This window comes from Mobula birostris, chromosome 5 (assembly GCF_030028105.1).
Source record: "Mobula birostris isolate sMobBir1 chromosome 5, sMobBir1.hap1, whole genome shotgun sequence".
Taxonomy (NCBI): Eukaryota; Metazoa; Chordata; class Chondrichthyes; order Myliobatiformes; family Myliobatidae; genus Mobula; species Mobula birostris.
Window position 1 is genome coordinate 209,454,789 of NC_092374.1, and position 22,001 is coordinate 209,476,789.

Consider the following 22,001-nt stretch of genomic DNA (forward strand, 5'->3'; position numbering starts at 1 on the left):
TGTCTAAGGGATGGCTTTTAGAATAGCTTGTTGTTGAGCTCACTAGCGGATCAGTTGTACTGGATTGGGTGATGTGCAATGATCCGGAGGTGATAAGAGAGCTTAAGGTTAAGGAACCCTTGAGCAACAGTGATCACAATATGATTGAGTTGAAATTTCTGAAGGAGAAACTAAATTCCAGTGTTTGGTATTGCAGTGGAATAAAGGAAATTACAATGGCATGAGAAGGGAACTGGCCAAAGTTGACCGGAAAGGGACACTTGCAGGAAGGACAACAGAGCAGCAATGGCTGGAGTTTCTGCGAAAAACGGGGTAAGTGCAAGATAGATATGTATATTCTAAACTATAGAAACCATAGACAAACTACAGCACAGAAAAAGGCCTTTTGGCCCTTCTTGGCTGTGCCGAACCATTTTCTGCCTAGTCCCACTGACCTGCACACGGACCATATTCCTCCATACACCTCCCATCCATGTATCTGTCCAATTTATTCTTAAATGTTAAAAAAGAACCCGCATTTAACATAGAAAATAGGTGCAGGAGTAGGCCATTCGGCCGATCGAGCCTGCACCGCCATTCATTATGATCATGGCTGATCATCCAACTCAGAACCCCGCCCCGGCCTTCCCTCCATATCCCCTGACCCCCGTAGCCACAAGGGCCATATTTAACTCCCTCTTAAATATAGCCAATGAACTGGCCTCAACTGTTTCCTGTGGCAGAGAATTCCACAGAACCACCTCGTCTGGCAGCTCATTCCATACTCCCACCACTCTGTGTGAAGAAGCCCCCCCTAATGTTCCCTTTAAACTTTTCCCCCCTCACTCTTAACCCATGTCCTCTGGTTTTTTTCTCCACTTGCCTCAGTGGAAAAAGCCTGCTTGCACTCATTCTATCAATACCCATCATAATTTTATGTACCTCTATCAAATCTCCCCTCATTCTTCTACGCTCCAGGGGATAAACTCCTAACCTACACAACCTTTCTCTGTAACTGAGTTTCTCAAGTCCCAGCAACATCCTGGTAAACCTTCTTTGCACTCTTTCAATCTTATTTATATCCTTCCTGAAATTTGGTGACCAAAACTGAACACAATACTCCAGATTCGGCCTCACCAATACCTTATACGACCTCATCATAACATTCCAGCTCTTATACGCAATACTTTGATTAATAAAGTCCAATGTACCAAAAGCTCTCTTTACGACCCTATCTATCTGTGATGCTACTTTTAGGGAATTTTGTATCTGTATTCCCAGATCCCTCTGTTCTACTGCATTCCTCAGTGCCTTACCATTAACCCTGTATGTTCTACCTTGGTTTGTCCTTCCAACGTGCAATACCTCACACTTGTCTGTATTAAACTCCATCTGCCATTTTTCACCCTATTTTTCCAGCTGGTCCAAGTACATCTGCAGGCTCTGAAAACCTTCCTCACTGTCTACTACACCTCCAATCTTTGTATCATCAGCAAACTTGCTGATCCAATTTACCACATTACCATCCAGATCACTGATATAGATGACAAATAACAATGGACCCAGCACTGATCCCTGTGGCACACCACTAGTCACAGGCCTCCTCTCAGAGAAGCAATTCTCTGCTACCACTCTTTGGCTTCTTCCATTGAGCCAATGTCTGACCCAATTTACCACCTCTCCATGTATACCTAGCGACTGAATTTTCCTAACAAACCTCCCATCCTTCCCTTCATCCACTTTCCTGGTAACCTCCTCGAAAAATTACAATAGATTGGTCAAACATGACCTACCATGCACAAAGCCATGTTGACTCTCCCTAATAAGTCCCTGTCTATCCAAATGCTTGTAGATTCTGTCTCTTAGTACTCCCTCCAATAACTTACCTACTACCGACGTTAAACTTACCGGCCTATAATTTCCCGGATTACTTTTCGATCCTTTTTTAAACAACAGGACAACATGAGCCACTGTCCAATCCTCCGGCACCTCACCTGTAGAGAGCAACATTTTAAATATTTCTGCCAGGGCCCCTGCAATTTCAACACTAGTCTCCTTCAAGGTCCGAGGGAACACCCTGTCAGGTCCCGGGGATTTATCCACTTGAGTTTTCCTCAAGACAGTAAGCACCTCCTCCTTTTCAATCTGTACAGTTTCCATGATCTCACAACTTGTTTCCTTTAATTCCATAGACTTCATGCCAGTTTCCTTAGTAAATACAGACACAAAAAACCTATTTAGGATCTCCTCCATTTCCTTTGGTTCTGCACATAGCCGACCACTCTGATCTTCAAGAGGACCAATTTTATCCCTTACAATCCGTTTGCTCTTAATATACCTGTAAAAGCTCTTTGGATTATCCTTCACTTTGACTGCCAAGGCAACCTCATGTCTTCTTTTAGCCCTCCTGATTTCTTTCTTAAGTATTTTCTTGCACTTCTTATACTCCTCAAGCACCTTATTTACTCCCTGTTTCCTATACATGTGATACAACTCCCTCTTCTTCTTTATCAGAGTTGCAATATCCCTTGAGAACCAAGGTTCCTTATTCCTATTCACTTTGCCTTTAATCCTGACAGGAACATACAAATTCTGCACTCTCAAAATTTCTCCTTTGAAGGCTTCCCACCTACCGATCATATCTTTGCCAGAGAACAACCTGTCCCAATCCACACTTTTTAGATCCTTTCTCATTTCTTCAAATTTGGTCTTCTTCCAGTTCAGAACCTCAACCCTAGGACCAGATAGATCCTTGTCCATGATCAAGTTGAAACTAATGGTGTTATGATCACTGGAACCAAAGTCCTCCCCTACACAGACTTCCATCACTTGTCCTAACTCGTTTCCTAACAGGAGATCCAATATTGCATCCCCTCTAGTTGGTCCCTCTATATATTGATTTAGAAAACAAGAAGAAATTTTTGAATGAAAGATGGACACTAAAGTGGCTGACAAGTGAAGTCAGAGCCAAATTAAAAGTAAAGGAGAGGGCATATTAATGATCTGGATGATGGGGTGGTAAATTCGATTAGTAAGTATGCAGATGACACTAAGATAGGCGGTGCTGTGGACAGTGAAGTGGGTTTTCAAAGTTTGCAGATAGATTTAGGCCAGTTGGAAGAGTGGGCTGAAAGATGGCAGATGGAGTTTAATGCTGAAAAATGTGAGGTGCTACATTTTGGTCGGACTAATCAAAATAGGACATACATGGTAAATGGTAGGGCATTGAAGACTGCTGTAGAACAGAGGGATCTAGGAATAATGGTTCATAGTTCCCTGAAGGTGGAATCTCATGTGGATAGGGTGGTGAAGAAAGCTTTTGGTATGCTGGCCTTTATTAATCAGAGCATTGAGTATAGGAGTTGGGATGTCATGTTGAAATTGTATAAGGCATTGGTAAGGCCAAATTTGGAGTATTGTGTACAGATCGGGTCACCGAATTATAGGAAAGATGTCAATAAAATTGAGAGAGTACAGAGGAGGTTTACTAAAATGTTGCCTGGGTTTCATCTCCTAAGTTACAGAGAAAGGTTGAACAAGTTAGGTCTCTATTCTTTGGAGCGTAGAAGTTTGAGAGGGGACTTGATAGAGGTGTTTAAAATTATGAGGAGGATTGATAGAGTTGACGTGGATAGGCATTTTCCATTGCGTGTGGGGGAGATTCAAACAGGAGGACATGAGTTACGAGTTAAAGGGCAAAAGTTTAGGGGTAACATGAGGGGAAACTTCTTTACTCAGAGAGTGGTGGCTGTGTGGAACGAGCTTCCAGCAGAAGTGGTTGAGGCAGGTTCAATGTTGTCATTTAAAGTTAAATTCGATAGATATATGGACAGGAAAGGAATGGAGGGTTAAGGATCAAGTGCAGGTCGGTGAGAGTAGGAGTTCGGCACGGACTAGAAGAGCCGAGATGGCTTGTTAATTGTTATATGGTTTATGGTTGTATTGTTATATGGCATACAAGGAAGCCAAACCTAGTGGGAAGATAGAGAATTGAGAAGCTTTTAATAACTTGCAGAAGGAAACTAAGAACGTCGTTGGGAAGGAAAAGATGTATTATGAAAGGAAGCTGGTGACTAATGTCAAAGAAGGTACTATAAGTATTTTTAAGTAAAAGAGAGTTGAGGGTAGATATAGGACCAATAGAAAATGATGCTGGAGATATTGTGATGAGAGAGACAGAGATGGTAGAGGAAGAGAATGCGTATTTTGCATCAGTCTTCACAGTGGAAGACATTTGCAGTATACCGGATATTCAAGAGTGTTAGGGAAGTGAAGTATGAAGTTATGACTTAGATGTGGGAATTAAATGCAGCATCTCCAAGTTTTCAGATGACACGAAGCTGGGCGGCAGTGTTAGCTGTGAGGAGGATGCAGGGTGACTTGGATAGGTTAGGTGAGTGAGCAAATTCATGGCAGATGCAATTTAATATGGATAAATGTGAGGTTATCCATTTTGGTGGCAAAAACAGGAAAACAGATTATTATTTGAATGGTGGCCGATTAGGAAAAGGGGAGGTGTAACGAGACCTGGGTGTCATTATACACCAGTCATTGAAGGTGGGCATGCAGGTACAGCAGGCGGTGAAAAAGGCGAATGGTATGCTGGCATTCATAGCAAGAGGATTCGAGTACAGGAGCAGGGAGGTACTACTGCAGCTGTACAAGGCCTTGGTGAGACCACACCTGGAGTATTGTGTGCAGTTTTGGTCCCCTAATCTGAGGAAAGACATTCTTGCCATACAGGGAGTACAAAGAAGGTTCACCAGATTGATTCCTGTGATGGCAGGACTTTCATATGATGAAAGACTGGATTGACTAGGCTTATATTCGTTGGAATTTAGAAGATTGAGGGGGGACCTTATTGAAACGTATAAAATCCTAAAGGGATTGGACAGGCTAGATGCAGGAAAATTGTTCCCGATGTTCAGGAAGTTCAGAACGAGGGGTCAGAGTTTGAGAATAAAGGGGAAGTCTTTTAGGACCGAGATTAGGAAAAACTTCTTCACACAGAGAGTGGTGAATCTGTGGAATTCTCTGCCACAGGAAACAGTTGAGGCCAGTCCATTGGCTATATTTAAGAGGGAGTTAGATATGGCCCTTGTGGCTAAAGAGATCAGGGGGTATGGAGGGAAGGCTGGTACAGGGTTCTGAGTTGGATGATCAGCCATGATCATAATGAATGGCGGTGCAGGCTCGAAAGGCCAAGTGGCCCACTCCTGCACCCAGTTTCTATGTTCTATGTTTCTATGTTAGATTAGATTATGAGGACATGCAGTCCTCTTTTATTGTCATTTAGTAATGCATGCATTAAGAAATGATACGATGTTTTTCCAGAATGACATCACGGAAACACATGACAAACTGACTTGAAAACTAACAAAAACCACATAATTATAAAATATAGTTACAACAGTGCAAAACAATACCGTAATTTGATAAAGAACAGACCATAGCACGGTAAAAATCTCAAAGTCTCTCGAAAGTCCCATCATCTCACGCAGGCGGTAAACCTCCAGTGCTACCAACTTGCCAATGCAGCATCCCGGAAGCATCCAACCACAGCCTGACTCCGAGTCCATCCGTCAACTCCGAGCCTCCGACCAGCTCTTCGACACTGAGCACTGAGCACTATCTCTGCCGAGCGCTTCCACCTTGGCCCCAGCAACAAGCAATAGGCAAAGCTGAGGATTTGGGGCCTTCGTCTCCGGAGATTCTCGATCGCACAGTAGCAGTGGCAGTGAAGCAGGCATTTCAGAAGTTACTTCAGGTGTTCCTCCCTGCCTGTCACAGCTGTCTCCATCAAATTCGGATTGTGCACGGCCCCCTAGTTACACATAATCGATATCATTGGGAACGGCCGCACACGCTGCGTCGTGCCGCCATCTTCTCCTCCCCACCATTAAGGTGGCAATATTAATGTGCAGAGAAAATTACGACTTAGGATGTGCTCAAGAAGCTTAATAGTCTGAAGGTGGATAAATCTCCCGGACCTGATGGAATGCACCCTCGGGTTCTGAAGGAAATAGCTGGAGAGATTGCGGAGGCTTTAACAACGATCTTTCAAGAATCGACAGATTCTCGTATTATATTGGATGAAGGGAAAATTGCAAATGTTACTCCGCTAGTAAGAAGGGTGGGAGGAGCAGAAAGGAAACGATAGACCTGTTAGCCTGACATCAGTGGTTGGGAAGTTTTTGGGTTTGATTGTTCGGGACGAGTTTACGGAGTACTGGGAGGCACATGAGAAGGTAGACCATAGCCAACATGGTTTCCTAAAAGAAAAATGCTGCCTGACTAACCTACTGCAATTCTTTGAGGAAATTACAAGCAGGATAGACAAAGGAGATGCTGTAGATATGGTGTACTTGGAATTTCAGTGGGCATTTGACAACGTACTGTACAGCATGATAAGAGCCTGTGGAATTACCGATTCCATGATGCTGGAGAAATTGTAATGGGAGATAAGGAGATGGTAGAGGAACAGAATGAGTATTTTGCATCATTCTTCACTGAGGAAGACATCAGCAGAATACCAGACACTCAAGGGTGGCAGGGAAGAGAAGTGCGCGCAGTCATAATTACGACAGAGAAAGTACTCAGGAAGCTGAATAGTCTAAAGGTAGATAAATCTCCTGTACCAGATGGAATACGCCCTCGTGTTCCGAAGGAAGTTGCAACAGAGATTGCGGAGGCATTAGAGATGATCTTTCAAAAGTCGATACATTCTGGCATGGTTCTGGAAGACTGGAAGATTGCAAATGCACTCCGTTATTTAAGAAGGGGGCAAGGAAGCAAAAAGGAAATTATAGACCTGTTAGCTTGGGAAGTTGTTGGAGTCGATTGTCAAGGATGAGGTTACAGAGTACCTGGAGGCATATGACAAGATAGGCAGAACTCAGCATGGTTTCTTTAAAGGAAAGTCCTGCCTGCCAAACCTATTCCAATTTTTTGAGAGAATTACAAGTAGGCTAGACAAGTGAGACGCAGTGGATGTTGTATATTTGGATTTTCAGAAAGCCTTTGACAAGGTGCCACAGATAAGGCTGCTTAACAAGATAAGACCCCATGGAATTACGGGAAAGTTACATACGTGGATAGGGCATTGGGTGATAGGCAGGAAGCAGAGAGTGGGAATAAAAGGATCCTATTCTGGTTGGTTGCCGGTTACCAGTGGTTTTCCACAGGGATCAGTGTTGAGGCCGCTTCTTTTTAAGTTGTACATCAACGATTTAGATTATGGAATAGATGGCTTTGTGGCTAAGTTTGCTGATGATACGAAGATAGGTGGAGGGGCCGGTAGTGCTGAGGAATCAGAGAGTCTGCAGAGAGACTTGGACAGATTGGAAGAATGGGCAAAGAAGTGGCAAATGAAATACAATGTTGGAAAGTGTATGGTTCTGCACTTTAGCAGAAGAAATAAACAGGCAGACTATTATTTAAATGGGAGAGAATTCAAAGTTCTGAGATGCAACGGGACTTGGGAGTCCTCGTGCAGGATACCCTTAAGGTTAACCTCCAGGTTGAGTCGGTGGTGAGGAAGGCGAATGCAATGTTGGCATTCAGTTCTAGGGGAATAGAGTATAGGAGCAGGGATGTGATGTTGGGGCTCGAAAAGGCGCTGGTAAGACCTCACTTGGAGTACTGTGGGCAGTTTTGGTCTCCTTATTTAAGAAAGGATGTGCTGACGTTGGAGAGGATACAGAGAAGATTCACTAGAATGATTCCGGGAATGAGAGGGTTAACATATAAGGGACGTTTGTCCGCTCTTGGACTGTATCCCTTGGAGTTTAGAAGAATGAGGGGGGACCTCATAGACACATTTCGAATGTTGAAAGGCATGGTCAGAGTGGATGTGGCAAAGTTGTTTCCCATGATGGGGGAGTCTAGTACGAGAGGGCATGACTTAAGGATTGAAGGGCGCCCATTCAGAACAGAGATGTGAAGAAATTTTTTTAGCCAGAGGGTGGCGAATCTATGGAATTTGTTGCCACAGGTGGCAGTGGAGGCCAAGTCATTGGGTGTATTTGAGGCAGAGATTGATAGGTATCTAAGTAGCCAGGGCATCAAAGGTTATGGTGAGAAGGCGGGGGAGTGGGACTAAATGGGAGAATGGATCAGCTCATGCTAAAATGGCAGAGCAGACTTGATGGGCCGAATGGCCGACTTCTGCTCCTTTGTCTTATGGAATTAAAGGAAAGTTACTAGCATGGGTGGAGCATTGGCTGATCAACAGAAAACAGAGTGGGAATAATGGGATCCTATTCTGGCTAGCTGCCGGAGTTCCACAGTGGTCGGTGTTTGGACCACTGCTTTTTCTGCTGTCTGTCAATGATTTCAACTATGGGATTAATAGATCTGTAGCTAAATTTGTCGATGATACAAAATCTGTGGAGGAGCGGGTAGTGCTGAGGAAACAGACAGCTTGCAGAGAAATTTAGATAGTTTAGGGGAATGGACATAGAACTAGACAATGAAATACAATGTTGGAAAGTGTATGGTCATGCACTTTGGTGGAAGAAATAAACAGACAGACGATTATTTATATTGGGAGAGAATTCAAAATGCGGAGATGCAAAGGAACTTGGGAGACCTTGTGCAGGATACCCTAAAGGTTAACCTCCAGGTTGAGTCGGTGGTGAAGAAGGTGAATGTAATGGTGGCATTCATTTCTAGAGGTATAGAATATAAGAGCAGGGATGTGATGTTGAGGCTCTATAAGGCACTCATGAGACCACACTTGGAATATTGTGTGCAGTTCTGGGCTCCTTATTCTAGAAAGGATATACTGACATTGGAGAAGGTTCAGAGAAGATTCACAAAAATGATTCCAGGAAAGGGTTACTGTATGAGAAGCATAAGACCATAAGACAAAGGAGCAGAAGTAGGCCATTCGGCCCATCGGGTCTGCTCCGCCATTTTATCATGAGCTGATCCATTTTCCTATTTAGTCCCACTCCCCTGCCTTCTCACCATAACCTTTGATGCCCTGGCTTGCCTGCAGAAGGCAGAGGGTGGTGGTGGAGGGAGTACATTCAGATTGGAGGATTGTGACTAGTGGTGTCCCACAAGGATCTGTTCTGGGACCTCTACTTTTCGTGATTTTTATTAACGACCTGGATGTGGGGTAGAAGGGTGGGTTGGCAAGTCTGCAGACGACACAAAGGTTGGTGGTGTTGTAGATAGTGTAGAGGATTGTCAAAGATTACAGAGAGACATTGATAGGATGCAGAAGTGGGCTGAGAAGTGGCAGATGGAGTTCAACCTGGACAAGTGTGAGGTGGTACACTTTGGAAGGACAAACTCCAAGGCAGAGTACAAAGTAAATGGCAGGATACTTGGTAGTGTGGAGGAGCAGAGGGATCTCGGGGTACATGCCCACAGATCCCTGAAAGTTGCCTCACAGGTGGATAGGGTAGTTAAGAAAGCTTATGGGGTGTTAGCTTTCATAAGTTGAGGGATAGAGTTTAAGAGTCGCGATGTAATGATGCAGCTCAAAAAACTCTGGTTAGGCCACACTTGGAGTAGTGTGTCTAGTTCTGGTCACCTCACTATAGGAAGGATGTGGAAGCACTGGAAAGGGTACAGAGGAGATTTACCAGGATGCTGCCTGGTTTAGAAAGTATGCATTATGATCAGAGATTAAGGGAGCTAGGGCTTTACTCTTTGGAGAGAAGGAGGATGAGAGGAGACATGATAGAGGTGTACAAGATAATAAGAGGAATAGATAGAGTGGATAGCCAGTGCCTCCTCCCCAGGGCACCACTGCTCAATACAAGAGGACATGGCTTTAAGGTAATGGGTGGGAAGTTCAAGGGGGATATTAGAGGAAGGTTTTTTACTCAGAGAGTGGTTGGTGCGTGGAATGCACTGCCTGAGTCAGTGGTGGAGGCAGATACACTAGTGAAGTTTAAGAGACTACTAGACAGGTATATGGAGGAATCTAAGGTGGGGGCTTATATGGGAGATAGGGTTTGAGGGTCAGCACAACATTGTGGGCCGAAGGGCCTGTACTGTGCTGTACTATTCTATGTTCTATCTTCTATGTAGTGCATCATAAGTTTGGATGACTGAGTGAATCCCTTCCCACATTCAGAGCAGCTGAAAGGTTTTTCCCCAGTGTGAACTCGCTGATGTTTCTTGAGTTGAGCTGACAATGAATCCCTTCCCACATTCAGAGCAGTGAATGGCCTCTCCCCAGTGTGAACTTGCTGATGCACCTTCAGTTAAGCTGATTGGGTGAATCCCTTCCCACATTCAGAGCATGTGAATGGCCATTCCCCAGTGTGAAGTCACTGATGTTGCTTCAGATGAGCTGAATGGGTGAATCCCTTCCCACATTCTAAGCAGGTGAATGGTTTCTCCCCAGTGTGAATTTGCTGGTGTCTCAAAAGCTGAGATAAACTCATGAATCATTGCCCACATTCAGAGCAAGTGAATGGCTTCTCCCACGTGTGAACCAACTGGTGTGTCAGTAGTGCAAAACGCCGAATGAATCCTTTTGCAGTCTGAGCAGCTGAATGTCCTCTCCGCAGTGTGAACAAACTGATGTTCTTTCAGATGAATTGAATAGCTGAACGCCTTCCCACATTCTGAACAGCTGAATGGTTTTTACCCAGTGTGAATTTGCTGGTGTCTCAAGAGCTGAGATGAACGAATGAATCCTTTCCCACATTCAGAGCAACTGAACGGCTTCTCCCCAGTGTGGACTCGCTGATGTAACTTCAGTTCAGCTGACCAAGCAAATCCCTTCCCACATTCAGAGCAAGTGAATGGTTTCTCCCCAGTGTGGACTCGCTGATGTAGCTTCAGATGAGATGGATCCGTAAATCCCTTCCCACATTCAGAGCATGTGAACGGCTTCTCCCCAGTGTGAACTCGCTGGTGTCTCTGTAGGTTGGACGAGTGAGTAAATCTCTTTCCACAGTTTGAGCAAGTGAACGGCTTCTCCCCAGTGTGAACTCGCTGATGTGACTTCAGGTCAGATATCCGAGCAAATACCTACCCACATTCAGAGCGGGTGAACGGCTTCTCCCCAGTGTGAACTCGCTGGTGTCTCTGTAGGTTGGACGAGTGAGTGAATCCCTTCCCACATTCAGAGCAGGTGAACGGTTTCTCCCCAGTGTGGACTCGCTGATGTAACTTCAGTTCAGATGACTGGATGAATCCTTTCCCACATTCAGAGCATGTGAATGGCTTCTCCCCAATGTGAACTCGCTGGTGTCTCTGTAGGTTGGACGAGTGAGTGAATCCCTTCCCACATTCAGAGCAGGTGAATGGCCTCTGCCCAGTGTGAACTCACTGATGTAACTTCAGGTCAGATGACCCAGCAAATAACTTCCCACATTCAGAGCAAGTGAATGGCTTCTCCCCAGTGTGGACTCGCTGATGTATCTTCAGTTCAGATGACCAAGAAAATACCTTCCCAAATTCAGAGCAAGTGAACGGCTTCTCCCCAGTGTGAACTTGATGATGTAACTTCAGTTCAGATGACCGAGCAAATCCCTTCCCACATTCAGAGCAACTGAACGGCTTCTCCCCAGTGTGAACTCGCTGATGCTCCTTCAGTTTAACTGACTGGGTGAATCCTTTCCCACATTCAGAGCAAGTGAATGGCTTCTCCCCAGTGTGAACTTGCTGGTGACTCTGCAGGTTGGACAACTGAGTGAACCCCTTCCCACAGTGTGAGCAGGTGAACGGCTTCTTCCCAGTGTGAACTCGCTGATGTAACTTCAGTCGAGATGACACAGCGAATCTCTTCCCACATTCAGAGCAAGTGAACGGCACCTCCCCAGTATGAACTCGCTGATGTAACTTCAGTTCAGATGACTGGGCAAATCCCTTCCCACAGGTAGAGCAAGTGAACGGCTTCTCACCAGTGTGAACTCGCTGGTGTGTCAGTAGGTTGGATGATTGAGTGAATCCCTTCCCACATTCTGAGCAGATGAACGGCTTCTCTCCAGTGTGAATTTGCTGGTGTCGCAAGAGCAGAGATGAACGAATAAATCCTTTCCCACATTCAGAGCAGCTGAACGGCTTCTCCCCAGTGTGAACTCGCTGATGTAACTTCAGTTGAGATGACCGAGCAAATACCTTCCCACATTCAGAGCATGTGAATGGCTTCTCCCCGGTGTGAACACGCTGGTGTCTCTGTAGGTTAGACGGGTGATTGAATCGCTTCCCACAGTCTGAGCAGGTGAACGGCCTCTCCCCAGTGTGAACTAACTGATGTTGTAGTAGGTGATTTGACTGAGTGAATCCCTTCCCACAGTCTGAGCAGGTGAACAGTATCTTTTCAGTGTGAACTCGCTGGTGTTCATTCAGTTGAGATGATTGAGTGAATCCTTTCCCACATTCAGAGCACGTGAATGGCATCTCCCCGGTGTGAACTCGCTGGTGTCACTGTGGTGTGGTTGAGTGTGTGAATGCCTTCCCACCGTCTGAGCAGGTCAATGTCCCCTCACTGGTGAATTTTCTGATATACCATTACCATCGATAACAGAATGGCTTGTCGCTTCCACAACAGGTGGAGCATCTCACTATGGTGTGAACTTGCTGATGTATCTTCAGACTGGATGACTGAATGGTTCCCCTCCCTCACACAGAGCAGGTGAATGGCCTCTCCCCACTGTGAACTCACTGGTCTGTCTGCGGGTAGCCTGTGAGTGAAACTCTTCCCACACTGAGAGAAGGAGAATGATATCTCACTACGATCAATTCTCTGGCAATTCAGAAAGTCAGATGTTTGAATCCCTTGTACAATCAATGCAGTTGAAGAACTGATCTCCAGTAAACAAATGCTGGTGTTTTCTCAGCTCCCAGTTCCAGTGGATTTCACAGAGTTAAAACAGAAAACTTCATTTCAGAAACAGAATGCATCACCAGCTGGGATGTGATCTGGGATCACCTTCATCTGCAAGGATCGATAACAGATGTGTTGGTGTAGCAAAGAAAATACTTGGTCACTACTTAAATATCCAGACAGACTCAGCAAAACTGATGTGTTGTTGTGTTTGAGATTCCCGTGCACAAGTGTTCTGCCATTTCAAACCTGTAAAAATATTTGCAAAAGACATCAATGGGTGAAGGACAATATTTCAGGAGAGATTTTAGTCTGTGGTGAGAACATAAGAACATAAGAAATACGAGCAAGAGTCGGCCATCTGGCCCGTCGAGCCTGCTCCACCATTGAATAAAATCATGGCTGATCTGGCCATGGACTCAGCTCCACCTACCTGCCTTTTCCCCATAACACTTAATTCCCCAACTATGCCAAAATCTATCCAATCTTTTCTCAAATTTACTTACTGAGGTAGCCTCCACTCCTTCATTGGGCAGAGAAATCCACAGATTCACCACCCTCTGGGAAAGGCAGGTCCTCCTCATCTCCATCCCAATTTCCCCCGAATCTGTCCTTTGATATTCAAATAACAAGCCATGGGTGACAAAGGACATTAAGGACACCCTGAATGCTAAAAAGAGGGCTTTTAGAGATGGAAATAGGGAGGAGCTGAGGGCAATACAGAGGGACCTGAAAGCCAGGATCAGGGAGGCTAAAGACAGGTACAGGAAGAAGCTTGAGTGGAAACTCCAGCAGAACAATATGAGAGAGGTCTGGAGGGGGATGAGGACCATCACTGGGTTCCAGCAAACTAGCAACAGAGGAGCTGAAGGCGGTGTGGACAGGGCCAATGAACTTAACCTGTTCTTTAACAGATTTGACATTGTGACCCCTGCCCATCCCCCACATGAGCCATCTGTTGTCAGCCCCGAACCAACACATATTCCACTCTCCCCTCCTACCCCTCCTCACACTCCCTCACCCTGCTCTCATGACTATACCTCTTCCCCACACAAAACCACCATGGTGGGCTTCACAGCTGAACAGGTGAGAAGACAGCTGAAACGTCTCAACCCAAGCAAGGCTGCAGGACCGGATGGTGTCAGTACCAGGGTGCTCAAAACCTGTGCCCCTCAGCTATGTGGAGTACTTCGCCATGTATTCAACCTGAGCCTGAGGCTCCGGAGGGTTCCTGTACTGTGGAAGACGTCCTGCCTCGTCCCTGTACCGAAGACGCCGCGTCCCAGCAGCCTCAATGACTACAGACCGGTGGCATTGACCTCCCACATCATGAAGACCCTGGAGTGACATGTTCTGGAGCTGCTCCGGCCTATGGTCAGGCCACACTTAGATCCCCTCCAGTTCGCCTACCAGCCCCGACTAGGAGTTGAGGATGCCATCGTTTACCTGCTGAACCCTGTCTACACTCAGCTGGACAAGCCAGCGAGCACTGTGAGGGTCATGTTTTTTGACTTCTCCAGTGCGTTGAACACCATCTGCCCTGCTCTGCTGGGGGAGAAGCTGACAGCGAAGCAGGTGGATGCTTTCCTGGTGTCATGGATTCTTGATTACCTGACTGGCAGACCACAGTACGTGTGCTTGCAACACTGTGTGTCCAACAGAGTGATCAGCAGCACTGGGGCTCCACAGAGGACTGCCTTGTCTCCCTTTCTCTTCACCATTTACACCTCAGACTTCAACTACTGCACAGAGTCTTGTCATCTTCAGAAGTTTTCAGATGACTCTGCCATAGTTGGATGCATCAGCAAGGGAGATGAGGCTGAGTACAGGGCTACAGTAGGAAACTTTGTAACATGGTGTGAGCAGAATTATCTGCAGCTTAATGTGAAAAAGATGAAGGAGCTGGTGGTAGACCTGAGGAGAGCTAAGGTACCGGTGACCCCTGTTTCCATCCAGGGGTTCAGTGTGGACATAGTGGAGGATTACAAGTACCTGGGGATACGAATTAACAATAAACTGGACTGGTCAAAGAACACGGAGGCTGACTACAAGAAGGGTCAGAGCCGTCTCTTATTTCTTGAGGAGACTGAGGTCCTTTAACATCTGCCAGACGATGCTGAGGATGTTCTACGAGTCTGTGGTGGCCAGTGCTATCATGTTTGCTGTTGTGTGCTGGGGCAGCAGGCTGAGGGTAGCAGACACCAACAGAATCAACAAACTCATTCGTAAGGCCAATGATGTTGTGGGGATGGAACTGGACTCTCTCACAGTGGTGTCTGGAAAGAAGATGCTGTCTAAGTTGCATGCCATCTTGGACAATGTCTCCCATCCACTACATAATGTACTGGGTGGGCACAGGAGTACATTCAGCCAGAGACTCATTCCACAGAGATGCAACACAGAGCGTCATAGGAAGTCATTCCTGCCTGTGGCCATCAAACTTTACAACTCCTCCCTTGGAGGGTCAGACACCCTGAGCCAATAGGCTGGTCCTGGACTTATTTCATAATTTACTGGCATAATTTACATATTACTATTTAACTATTATTATTTATGGTGCAACTGTAACGAAAACCAATTTCCCCCGGGATCAATAAAGTATGACTATGACTACTATCTTGAGGCAATGTCCTCTACTTCTAGCAACACACATCAAAGTTGCTGGTGAACGCAGCAGGCCAGGCAGCATCTCTAGGAAGAGGAACAGTCGACATTTCCGGCCAAGACCCTTTGTCAGGACTAACTGAAGGAAGAGTGAGTAAGGGATTTGAAAGTGGGAGGGGGAGATCCAAAATGATAGGAGAAGACAGGAGGGGGAGGGATGGAGCCAAGAGCTGGACAGGTGATTGGCAAAAGGGATACGAGAGGATCATGGGACAGGAGGTCCGGGGAGAAAGACGGTGGGGGGGGGGAGCCAGAGGATCGGCAAGGGGTATAGTCAGAGGGACAGAGGGAGAAGAAGGAGAGTGAGAGAAAGAATGTGTGCATAAAAAAAAATAACAGATGGGGTACAAGGGGAAGGTGGGGATTAGCGGAAGTTAGAGAAGTCAATGGTCATGCCATCAGGTTGGAGGCTACCCAGATGGAATATAAGGTGTTGTTCCTCCAACCTGAGTGTGGCTTCATCTTTACAGTCGAGGAGGCCGTGGATAGACATGTCAGAATGGGAATGGGATGTGGAATTAAAATGTGTGGCCACTGGGAGATCCTGCTTTCTCTGGCGGACAGAGCGTAGGTGTTCAGCAAAACGATCTCCCAGTCTGCGTCGGGTCTCGCCAATATATAGAAGGCCACATCAGGAGCACCAGACGCAGTATATCACCACAGCCGACTCACAGGTGAAGTGTCGCCTCACCTGGAAGGACTGTCTGGGGCCCTGAATGGTGGTAAGGGAGGAAGTGTAAGGGCACGTGTAGCACTTGTTCTGCTTACAAGGATAAGTGCCAGGAGGGAGATCAGTGGGGAGGGATGGGGGGGACGAATGGACAAGGGAGTTGCCTAGGGAGCGATCCCTGCGGAAAGCAGAGAGAGGGAAAGATGTGCTTAGTGGTGGGATCCCGTTGGAGGTGGCGGAAGTTACGGAGAATAATATGTTAGACCCGGGGGCTGGTGGGGTGGTAGGTGAGGACCAGGGGAACCCTATTCCTAGTGGGGTGGCGGGAGGATGGAGTGAGAGCAGATGTGCGTGAAATGGGGAAGATGCGTTTGAGAGCAGAGTTGATGGTGGAGGAAGGGAAGCCACTTTCTTCAAAAAAGGAGGACATCTCCCTCATCCTGGAATGAAAAGCCTCATCCTGAGAGCAGACGCGGCGGAGACGGAGGTTCTAGCCTCATCTGCCAGTGGAAACAACTTTCCTGCCTCTATCTTATCTCTTCCTTTCATAATTTTACATGTTTCTAGATGATCTCCTCTGAATGTGAGCTCTGGCATCACAATTTTACCAATTTCAGCTCAAGTTGGGGGTACTCAACCTGAGGTATACCCCAGGCTACTGTGGGAAGTGAGGGAGGAAATTGCTGAGCCTCTGGCGATGATCTTTGCACATCAATAGGGAGAGGAAAAGTACCAGAAGATTAAAAGACATTGATGCCTTTTCAAGAAAGGGAGTAGAGATAAGACAGGAAATTACAGAGCAGTTGTTTTCACTTCAGCGGACAGGCAAGTTGTTGGAGAAGCTCCTGAGAGGCAGGATTTATGAGCATTTGGAGAAGCATAACCAGATGTGGGATAGTCAGCAGATCATGCCTTACGAACCTGATTGAAATCTTTGAGGATGTAACCAAACACACTGATGAATGTAGAGTAGTGGTCGCCAACCTTTTTAAGCCCAAGATCCCCTACCTCGGCCTTAGTGAAAGGCAAGATCAACATACTAAATTGTTTAGAGAAAAAACAGCTCATATTGTACTTCCAACTTGAGGCCATTTATTTTGGCTAATGGTACTTGAATTACATAAACTGCTTTTGTCAAACTTTCAAATTAATTCAACTAAGAAAACACAAAAACTAGCATATCAAACAGGTGTCCTTAAGAATATTACAATACTTCATACCTTTAAATCTAAGTTTCATTATTTAATTTTATTTCAACACGAAAAATAAATGAACAGAAATTGGCTGTTCCCCTCAGTGTGATGACTGGGGCTGAATACTTTCTGCTAGTTCCCTGAAATTTGGGTCCTAACTTCTGTGAGGGGATCCAGGTGTGCCCCTATTAACTGTTCGGAGAGAGACATTTATCATTGATGGCTTGTTTGGAAAGGAGAGAGAGACAGAGTTATTTATCACCGATGTGTTGCTTTTGAAAAGACAGAGAGAGAGAGAGAGAGACAAAGATCAACGGTTGGACTGTCACTTTAAGGCATTGGAAGTAACTTTGGATTTCTACTGAGTTGAGCTGGAGACAGCACCGAGCAGCTCGAAAGTTGCTATGGTAACCGACGGCAGTGTTATTTAATGGACACTCGATGTTATGATTTTCGGCAAGTTGTTGATATTACTTCCAAGGACAGGTTGCCTGCTTGTGCATTTCTTCACAGACAAAGGAAGGAGGGACTCTTTGAATGACAGGTGATGCTCAGCACAGAGAAATAAATGGGAGGTCAGATGATATAGACCTCAGACACATGATCTGGATACTGAATGAGCATTGTTGTGCCCACAGAGAAAGTGGGTTTTGGAGGATCGATCAGGCGGATCGATCCAAATTGCTATTCCAGCGTGAAGAAGGGGTTGACTGATGGGGAGTTGTCATTGTGTCCACCCTTGCCAGGGTGACAGCTCCACCACAGAAGACCAGTCCCTCTGGTTAAAGTCACAGTCGGTCACTTGTCAAGGATTTTGGAGGATGAGGAGAAGATCGACGGCATCAGCTCACCTGAGGACTCAATTCACTCTCTCTCTCTCTCCCCGTCATTACTCAACTAAATACCACGAATTGAACTGAAATGAACTTTACTCAACATCGTAAGACAGTATCTATTTACCCCAGACTTAAAGAAGCTTGGTTTTTCATACATATATATTCCACACTTATTTTTATATATAATCATTGCTAACTTGTGTGATTTATCTTCATTTCTATTACTGTATTGCGTAGTTACCAATAAATATTATTAGTTTATAGCAATACTAGACTCCAAAGTGTTTTCCATCTCTGCTGGTTCTTTATTCCCGTCACGGGGTACGTGACACTACAGACAGCCAGTCTGAAACAGTCTGTGAGGTGTCTGTCAGCCAGACAGCTCCTGTACTTAGATTAAATAATTTTCATCTTGTGAAAATGCAATTTCACACAGATAAGTTGACCCGAAGTAGGCGCTGACTTTTAGTGCTCATGTGGTGAGATGAGGAAACTTCTCCCTGCTGACAAACCCCCAAGAGTCACCGCCCTTCATCGATGTCATTTTGCAAATCAATCGTTTCCATTTCAATATCACTTGGCACACCAGATACTTGCTGGAATTTGGCTGCTATCTGTTCTATATCGACTGGCAGAAATGGGTTTGAAATAAATGCAGAGATATCTTTCATGACATTTAACTCCTCAAAACGCCGATCGAACTCTATTGCCAGTTTGTCTCGGTAAGCACACTACTGCTCAGGGCGAAAAGCATTGGTTTCCTTGATGGACTGTAACATAACAAATTGGGAAAATGTGTAAGCCTCCCATTCTTTAAATTTGAAATCCAAATACCGAGCTTGGCCTTAATCGCATTAACTGCGCTGATCATGAGGTTTTTTATCATGTTGGTTTTTTGAACCAACATGTGGAGGAACCAACTAGAGAGCAGGCTACTCTAGACTGGGTATTGAGCAATGAGGAAGGGATAATTAGCAATCTTGTCGTGAGAGGCTTCTTGGGTAAGAGTGACCATAATATAGTGGAATTCTTCATCAAGATGGAAAGTGACATAGTTAATTCAGAAACAAAGGTTCTGAACTTAAAGAAGGATAACTTTGAAGGTATGAGACGTGAATTAGCTAAGATAGACTGGCAAATGACACTTAAAGGGTTGACGGTGGATATGCAATGGCAAGCATTTAAAGATCGCATGGATGAACTACAACAATTGTTCATCCCAGTTTGGCAAAAGAATAAATCAAGGAAGGTAGTGCACCCGTGGCTGACAAGAGAAATTAGGGATAGTATCAATTCCAAAGAAAAAGCGTACAAATTAGCCAGAAAAACTGGCACACCTGAGGACTGGGAGAAATTCAGAGTCCAGCAGAGGAGGACAAAGGGCTTAATTAGGAAGGGGAAAAAAGATTATGAGAGAAAACTGGCAGGGAACATAAAAACTGACTGTAAAAGCTTTTATAGATATGTGAAAAGAAAAAGATTGGTTAAGACAAATATAGGTCCCCTACAGACAGAAACAGGTGAATTGATCATGGGGAGCAAGGACATGGCAGACCAATTGAATAACTACTTTGGTTCTGTCTTCACGAAGGAGGACATAAATAATCTTCCGGAAATAGTAGGGGACAGAGGGTCCAGTGAGATGGAGGAACTGAGGGAAATACATGTTAGTAGGGAAGTGGTGTTAGGTAAATTGAAGAGATTAAAGGCAGATAAATCCCCAGGGCCAGATGGTCTGCATCCCAGATTGCTTCAGGAAGTAGCCCAAGAAATAGTGGATGCATTAGTGATAATTTTTCAAAACTCTTTAGTTTCTGGACTAGTTCCTGAGGATTGGAGGGTGGCTAATGTAACCACACTTTTTTAAAAAAGGAGGGAGAGAGAAACCCAGGAATTATAGACCGGTTAGCCTGACATCGGTGGTGGGGAAAACGCTAGAGTCAGTTATCAAAGATGTGATAACAGCACATTTGGAAAGCGGTGAAATCATCGGACAAAGTCAGCATGGATTTGTGAAAGGAAAATCATGTCTGATGAATCTCACAGAATTTTTGAGGATGTAACTAGTAGAGTGGATAGGGGAGAACCACTGGATGTGGTATATTTGGATTTTCAAAAGGCTTTTGACAAGGTCCCACACGGGAGATTTCTGTCCAAACTTAAAGCAGTCGGTATTAGGGGCAAGGTATTGATGTGGATAGAGAGTTGGTTGGCAGAGAGGAAGCAAAGAGTGGGAATAAACGGGACCTTTTCAGAATGGCAGGCAGTGACTAGTGGGGTACCGCAAGGCTCAGAGCTGGGTCCCCAGTTGTTTACAATATATATTAATGACTTGGATGAGGGAATTAAATGCAGCATCTCCAAGTTTGCGGATGACACGAAGCTGGGCGGCAGTGTTAGACTGTGAGGAGGATGCTAAGAGGATGCAGGGTGACTTGGATAGGCTAGGTGAGTGGGAAAATTCATGGCAGATGCAATTTAATGTGGATAAATGTGAGGTTATGCACTTTGGTGGCAAAAACAGGAAAACAGATTATTATCTGAATGGTGGTCGATTAGGAAAAGGGGAGGTGCAACGAGACCTGGGTGTCATTATACACCAGTCATTGAAAGTGGGCATGCAGGTACAGCAGGCGGTGAAAAAGGGGAATGGTATGCTCACATTCATAGCAAGAGGATTCGAGTGCAGGAGCAGGGAGGTACTACTGCAGTTGTACAAGGCCTTGGTGAGACCACACCTGGAGTATTGTGTGCAGTTTTGGTCCCCTAATCGGAGGAAAGACATCCTTGCCATAGAGGGGGTACAAAGAAGGTTCACCAGATTGATTCCTGGGATGGCAGGACTTTCATATGATGAAAGACTGGATGAACTAGGCTTATACTCGTTGAAATTTCAAAGATTGAGGGGGGATCTTATTGAAACGTATAAAATCCTAAAGGGATGAGACAGGCTAGATGCAGGAAGATTGTTCCCGATGTTGCGGAAGTCCAGAACGAGGGGTCACAGTTTGAGGATAAAGGGGAAGCCTTTTAGGACTGAGATTAGGAAAAACTTCCTCATACAGAGAGTGGTGAATCTGTGGAATTCTCTGCCACAGGAAACAGTTGAGGCCAGTTCATTGGCTATATTTAAGAGGGAGTTAGATATGGCCCTTGTGGCTAAAGGGATCAGCGGGTATGGAGGGAAGGCTGGTACAGGGTTCTGAGTTGGATGATCAGCCATGATCATACTGAATGGCAGTGCAGGCTCGAAGGGCCGAATGGCCTACTCCTGTACCTATTTTGTGAAAAACGATTGCTGGGCCTTCAACCCTGAGTTCAGCTCCTCAACTTCCCTGGCACAGATGCGCTCTTTGGGGGGGGTAGGTGTCTTTCAATTTCTGGTGGTTGGTGTTGTGGTGCCGCTCCAGATTCCCTCTTTTAGTCAGTACATGTGTTTGGTGGCACAACATACATACACACTTGTCTTTCTCTAACGTAAACAGAAATTCCTCTTCCCATTCTGAATGGAATTTGTATGTTTTTGCCTTCTTTCGTGGAGCCTCCGCCATGCTAGCGAGCTTGCAGGATATCACCAGCGAGTGCCGTATACTGATGTTTGCGACAATCTGTACTCTTATCTAATCTAATTGGTCACTTTGATGCAGCACAAGCTACGCTGAAAAAAGTACAACAGCTAAATGAAAAGAGAGAGAGAGGCGCTAACTTTTCAGTAAAAACTAAAATTAATGCTAATTACTAGCACACTATCTGAAATGCTAAACGTATTCATGCTATCAAAGGCAAACAATTTGAAAGAAAGAGAGTACAACTGATCAAGCTTTTGCATAACTGATGTAATATAAATAGCAGCATAACAG

The 22,001-nt window shown here is 45.3% G+C and overlaps 1 protein-coding gene across 1 annotated transcript in view; it reads right to left on the reverse strand.

The window, feature by feature from the left end:
• LOC140198347 (uncharacterized) overlaps nt 1-22,001 on the reverse strand; it is a 108,433-nt gene that overhangs the window by 49,222 nt on the left and 37,210 nt on the right. Inside the window, 1 exon segment of the mRNA XM_072259448.1 lies at nt 11,027-12,248. Within this exon segment, the coding sequence (XP_072115549.1) occupies nt 11,027-12,248 (1,222 nt within the window).